The sequence below is a fragment of the Hevea brasiliensis genome, chromosome 1 (assembly GCF_030052815.1).
Source record: "Hevea brasiliensis isolate MT/VB/25A 57/8 chromosome 1, ASM3005281v1, whole genome shotgun sequence".
Classification (NCBI taxonomy): domain Eukaryota; kingdom Viridiplantae; phylum Streptophyta; class Magnoliopsida; order Malpighiales; family Euphorbiaceae; genus Hevea; species Hevea brasiliensis.
This window is the reverse complement of record NC_079493.1, coordinates 120531705-120538399: the sequence shown is the minus strand read 5'-3', so window position 1 is coordinate 120538399 and position 6695 is coordinate 120531705. Positions and strand designations below refer to the sequence as shown.

The following is a 6695-nucleotide window of genomic DNA, read 5'->3' as shown; positions in this document are numbered from 1 at the left end:
TGCGACTTAATTGAATTTTTTATAAAATTTGTTGTGATGATGAAGGAATGGAGCTGATATTATGTCTTTTTCTATTAAATTTATGTGTATCTTGAATTTGTATTTGTCATAACAAAGGCGATAATATTCAGGCGCGGACGCTAGTGATTAAAGGAGATTCAATAAATGTCAATTACAATAGTCTTGTTGATCGTACGTTGAAACACTACAATAAAAGTGAGATGGAACGAATAATTTATTGTGTTGCTGCTGGCGTATATAGTAGATCCTCAAGGCCAAAAATGCAACAGGTATAAATTCACATATCAGACTTTATTTAATTAAGAATTAAATGTCTTTCAAAACAATCAAAATTTGAGAATTTGATAGATCATATGATAAATGTATTGCCTGTTTTATCACTGCTTTGTACTGCAGATAGTTGAAACTCTTGAAGAAAAAATGCCACATAAGAAATTATGGGTTGTGGAAGGTAAAACTTCCTCACAAAGTACTATTTATTACGAGAAGTTCGATTCTTATGACAATCATATATGATTTGCCTTTTTTATGATGTTATTTTATTTAAGAAATTAAAAAATTTTAATTAGAAATTAAAAATTTTTAATTAAATTTAATCTACCAACTTTATTTATAAATTAATTAATAGTTTTTTGTTTAATATTATCACCATTTAAGTTTTCATGCTATTTATGAGAGTAGTGGCTTTGCTTTCCTTTTTCTAGTTCCATTCTACGAGGAATATAAATTTCACATCTCAATCTTGGACAATGCGGAAAACGAAAATTGAATCGGAATGTGGAAACCACGGAGTTCTATACCTATTTGACAAAAGTTATAATTTAGATAGGTTGCTTAATTTTGGATTCGCATGGTCGCTGCGATTTTTGGTATTCTTTTAAATAAGTCATTTATTAAAATAATAATAACAATAATTCGATTAAAACTGTGGCTGGACTTTTTTTTAACTATATTTTGTTTTTTTAATTATGTATTTACATGTATAATTATTTATACTTATTCTATGTTCGCAGAAATGCAATCATCATCTGGGGATTATGAAGCATATGAACCGAGGAAATTTACATTTCTAGAACTAGCACGTGCAGCTGGTCATTTCACCGACGGCAGAAGCCTTGGCCATGGTGGTTTTGGTACTGTCTATAGGGGATCCCTTCCGACAGGCACTGACGTAGCTATTAAGAAACTTGCAAGCAATGGACAACAGCAAGAAGAATTTGAGAAGGAGGTTAATGCCGTTGGCATTGTGCGTCACGGAAATCTTGTTAAGCTTGTTGGCTACTGTAATGAAGAATCAGATAGATTGCTTGTTTTTGAGTTTGTTCCAAACAAATCCTTGAGAGATCACCTAAAAGGTGAGTCCTTTTCATCTGCTCTCAGAACACATCTATACAAGAATTCGATAGATTATTACAGTCAAGAATTTGGATTGTTAAATATAATATTGTGATCTTACAAATGCTACATGGCAAAGTAGATGATCAGCTAAGATCAAATTTGAAGTGGTCAGAAAGAAGGAAAATTGCTATAGGTTCTGCAAAAGGGTTGGCATATTTGCATGAAGAATGTGAGTAGAAGGCTTTTTAGTCATTGTTGCTTTATTTTTTTCCTTTTTTTTTTCATTTTTGTGTTTTAAATATGTTATCTTATTTAATTTTCACTCTCTACCTTATTTTCAGGTAATTCTAAAATTATCCACCAAGATATTAAGGCAGAAAATATACTTCTTGAAAATAATTATAAACCAAAGGTAGAGTAATTTGATTATACAAAAGCTTTTCATCCATATGAATATTGAGAATCCTATCTAAATATATACACCAAACAGATTTCCCTTCATTTTCCACCAATAAAATAAATAAATATATACACCAAACATATTTCCCAAGTTTTGTATTTGTGAAGATTGTCATGGTCTGCCTCCATCCTTTTCTTATTGACTAGAAACAAAGAAGGTCCTGCATGTGTTCCTCTCGTATGTGTTATTTCAAGACAATTTTCAAGACCATATGTTACCATATTGAAACCTGAGTTAAATACTGAAATTTTCTTTTCTTTTTTTTTTTTTAAATATTTTATGTATCTTTGGTTGTCTTGCACCATGGCGAATCTATTAATTTACATAATGTCCATTAATTATTTGTGAGATAATACAAAGGTTAAGTATATAGAATCCTATATAAATCCAAAATAAATTAACTCAACACTACCATTTTGTTCAGATTGCAGATTTTGAGCTTGCCAAGTTTTTTCCAGAAACTAATAGTGTCACTCACATCAGCTCTCATTGGAAAGGAACCAACGTGTAAGAAATTTGATGATTTTTGTTTTAGTTGATTGACCTTTAGTTGAGATTTAGCTTTAGAAATGGTTTTATCTCGAGTTAAAATTAATTTATTCTCTCCTTACAAATAATGTTTTATGTACAAATTGCAGTTATGCAGATCTAGCAAATAATTATTCTCAAGATGGTGAAAATAATCTTCAAAGAATTTCTGAGAAGTCAGATGTTTATTCTTTCGGTGTTGTACTTTTAGAACTTATTACTGGGAGAAAAATTTTCGATGAACACAAAGTTGATATTGTCAATTGGGTAAGTTACTTCTCTATAATGGTGCAAATATACATAATATTTTAATTGACTAAATCTAATCTAGAATTGACATTTTAAAAAAATAAAAAAATCAAATCAATCATGTGAAAGTTGTATATATAATGCTTGTATTATTCAGGCAAAGCCCTTGATTATTAAAGGAGATTCAGTGAAAATCAATTATAGTCGTCTTGTTGATTCCACTTTGAAAGGAGACTATAAAGAAGGTGAAATGGAACTAATGATTTATTGTGCTGCTGCTAGGATATATAGACCTCCAAAACTTCGACCAAGAATGAAACAGGTATAAATTCACGTATCAAATTTTATTTGGTATAAATTATCTTTCAATGCATTTAAAATTTGAGAATTTGAGAGATTACAAAATAAATGTATAACCTTTTTATCACTGTTATGCAATGCAGATAGTTGAAGTTCTTGAAGGAAAAATTTCTTCTAATGAATTATGGGTTGTGGAAGGTAATACTTCCCCACATGGTAATATTTGCTTCCCCACATTCTTTTTATTTTTATTTAATTCTTGGAAAAATGCTTTTCTTGGAGGCATTTTGGTTTTTTTTTTCTTTTTATTAATTTGGAATGGAAGCACTATTTAGATGCATAGTAATTAAGCTTCACTACAATAAATGTTAGAATTAATAGCAAAAAAAGATTTTATGTCAACATTAATTTTGCTGCTATAAAGTCAACATATAACTACAATACGAACAATTTAAAAAATACCACAGCAATTATTATTGTTATTGCCATTGATAAACTAGTATATATAATTTACCCCTTTTCTTCTCTAACCTAGATGTTGACTATGAAGCCAAATGAACTGGAACTGAAGCGTCCTTCGTCGCTGAAGAAATTTGATTTTGTTGATCTGGCAACAGCAGCTCGTAGTTTCTCTGAAGCTCGCTTTCTTCGACAACAGCATGATTCTTGTACAGTCTATTGGGGAGTGCTACCAAATAGTGATCAAAAGGTGGCAATTAAGAGATTTAGATACAAGCTTTCTCAACAGCAAAAAGAAGAATTCAAAAAAGAGATTATGGCTATTAGCAATGTTTATCACCGAAATATTGTTAATCTAATTGGATACTGCAGTGACGATGATGACAAACTGCTCGTCTATGAGTTCGTTCCCAACAATTCCTTGAAATTTCATTTACATGGTGAGCCCTTTTAACCTAAAATTAATGTTTTCACAACCAAGACCTTGAGACAATCCCATAAACATCCTTCTACTCTTTAAGTATTTCTTACTGACCTTTCTAATTTGAGACTTCTAATATGTTATGAAAATTTTATTAGATTTGTGACTCAAAATTATAAGGGGATTAAAAGATATCATTTCTATTCTTAATTTAGTGCTCTTCCTAAATTGAGTTAGATTTTTAATTAGATAGTACAAAGGCATTAACACTATAAATAGTAGTATAATGAAAAGGTTATTTATTTTTGCCTGAGGAGTGGCTTTACCCATTATAAAGAAGAGGCTTTTGCTCATTGAGAAGAGTGTCACTTACCTGTTGTAACTCCATGGAAAAAAAAAAAAAAAAAAAACCTTTAACCTAAGGTGAAGAAGGGTATAGTAAAAAAGAATGAAACTATTGTAAATTGTAAATGGTGTCATAGATGAATGGACTATTGTACATTGTAAAAGGTGTCATAGTTAAAGTAGTAAATATATTGGGTCATGTTTAGAGGAGAATGAGAACGACTAAGTAATATGTTTACTATAAGTAGTTTAACATAAGGGGTTTTTTAAATGTAAATTTCGATTGATGGGTAGTTGGTTTTGAGTTTGTAAGATGATTTATTTTATTGATAATGAAAGATAATATGCTCATGCATGTATGAAAAAGGTAAAGTACATAAATATAAATATTAGTTTTTTGTGTATTTATTTTATTTTTTATAATTTATACGTTTTTATGTTATACAACCACTTTATAGTGCTCTTTAAAGATATTAATAATATTGCAGAAAATGGGAGTTCAACTATAGACTGGTCAAATAAACTGAAAATCGCCATAGGCTCAGCGAAAGGATTAAAGTATATGCATGAAGACAGTGAGTATTCTTTTTATGAAAGCTTACATTTTGTCTACTAAGCCTTAATCTATTCGTTTTTTTTTTTTTTTTCTTCCTTTCTTTCTCTTGTATTGATTCGTTTTTAAATTTAAAGTGTTGGCATTGATTTCCCTTCGTTTTGTGATGTATTTATTATTTACAGGTGGACACAGAATTTTGCATTTATATATCAAGTCTGATAATATTCTTCTTGATGACACATTTAAGCCAAAGGTAAAGAGTACTATAAATTAAACATTTATAACTATATTTATAGTAGTGAGATGTTTAAAATTATGTGAGTAATTAATTGTAGATTAGAATATTGACTATACAATAATGCAGTAAATCTAAGTGGAACATTATTTTTCAGCTTGCAGAGTTCGGAAGTGCGAAGATTTTCCCGGATTCTTTTACTCATCTCTCTATCAGCCAAATCATGAAAAATTCCGGGTGCAGAAATTTTCTATATTTTTGTTGCCTGAGAAAAATTATATTGCAGCCATGTTATGGAGTTTTGGCATCTTAGGAATAGAAAAGAAGATAAGAATCTTAGCATATATATATATATATTGCCACTAGGAATAGAAAAATCATATTGCTGGTATGTTATGGAGTTTTGGGAATATATTTCTTGAACCGTTTTTCTCGTATCTCATAGCTTTTTCCAATTCCAACTGCAGTTATATGGCACCTGAATATCAAACTACCATCAAGCTTACTGATAAGCTTGACATTTATTCCTTTGGTGTAATTCTTTTGGAGTTGATTACTGGGAAACAACCTGTTGGGCATTTCAGTGGGCACACTAACATGGTTAAATGGGTACGTAGCTATCCCAACTAATCTAGTCTAAAATTGCAATCTGCGTAAGAATATTGGTCATAAGAGAAATTCAACCTATTTCCGTTGGACAAATCATTTTTTATTCATTTTTTTTTATCACTTTGATGAAAAGTAGAGCTCCGTTTTGAGCTCAACTAGTATAACAATCCTTTAATTTCATGTATTAATATACAGGCCAAGCCCATGCTCTCAAAAAGTTTGTTCAAAGGCAAGGACAAGTTCAATTTTGTTGATGAGAAATTAAAGGGGTACTATGACCCTAAACAAATGGATCAAATGGTTGCTTGTGTTTTAGCTTGTGTACATGATGATCCACAACGTAGGCCACCAATGAGTCAGGTAATTCCACGCCAAGCTCGATATATTCTATTACTTGTCTTAATTTGTTCTATCAATTTTATCATTTGGATTGCTAATACCCTTTTTTCCATTTTTGCGCAAAGCAGATACTTGAAGTTCTGGAAGGACATAAAAGTCTGGAAGATTCAATCAGATACTTGAAGTTATAAATCTGAAACTCAGATGAAATACTTTGATGGGAATAACCCGGCAAACTAGCCTTCATTCCAGTTATTCATTGCTATAAATATTAAAACTTATTTTGTTTGGTATTAAAAATTTAATGGGAATAAGTTTGTGGCTTTGCTTTGTACAAGTCGTGGACTCTTTGAGCTTCTTTTCAGATTTTTCACTTGATTTGGATTTTTTGAGTTAGAACTATTGGTTGCTTGCCTCCTATCATTTAATTTGTAATTTTTTTTTCCCTGAAAAATGGTTCAAATTAACGATTTAATGATACAGCACTGTGACGTGACTTGCATGGAATAACAAGCAAATTATATATGAACATGTAAAGGTGAGTAAGTCTCCAAAAAATCGTAACTACCAAACAGTTTTTTTTTTTCAAATAAAATAAAAATTATTTTTATATATTTCTCAATGTATAATTTATTTGTTATTCCATGTAATCTCTTTACATGAAATCATGGCGATACAATAAAATTAGTCTTTAATAAATATGAGTTTTTTAAATAAAATAATTATTATATAATTTTAATTCAAAGAATATATTTGTCGTAAATAAACTTTAATGGATAAAGAAAATGATTAATTATAAAAACATTGTGAGATTTTCTCTAATCTAAAGTATATT

The 6695-nt window shown here is 29.9% G+C and overlaps 1 protein-coding gene across 1 annotated transcript; it reads left to right on the top strand.

The window, feature by feature from the left end:
* Positions 1–221: 221 nt before the first annotated feature.
* On the top strand, positions 222–3809 carry LOC131183817 (proline-rich receptor-like protein kinase PERK3). The gene is made up of 10 exons (XM_058154469.1): positions 222–290; positions 418–472; positions 1035–1376; positions 1499–1588; positions 1701–1771; positions 2244–2326; positions 2458–2614; positions 2754–2918; positions 3040–3094; positions 3514–3809. The coding sequence occupies exons 1-10, from the start codon at positions 222–224 to the stop codon at positions 3807–3809; spliced, it is 1383 nt and encodes a 460-aa protein (XP_058010452.1).
* The last annotated feature ends 2886 nt before the right edge of the window (positions 3810–6695 follow it).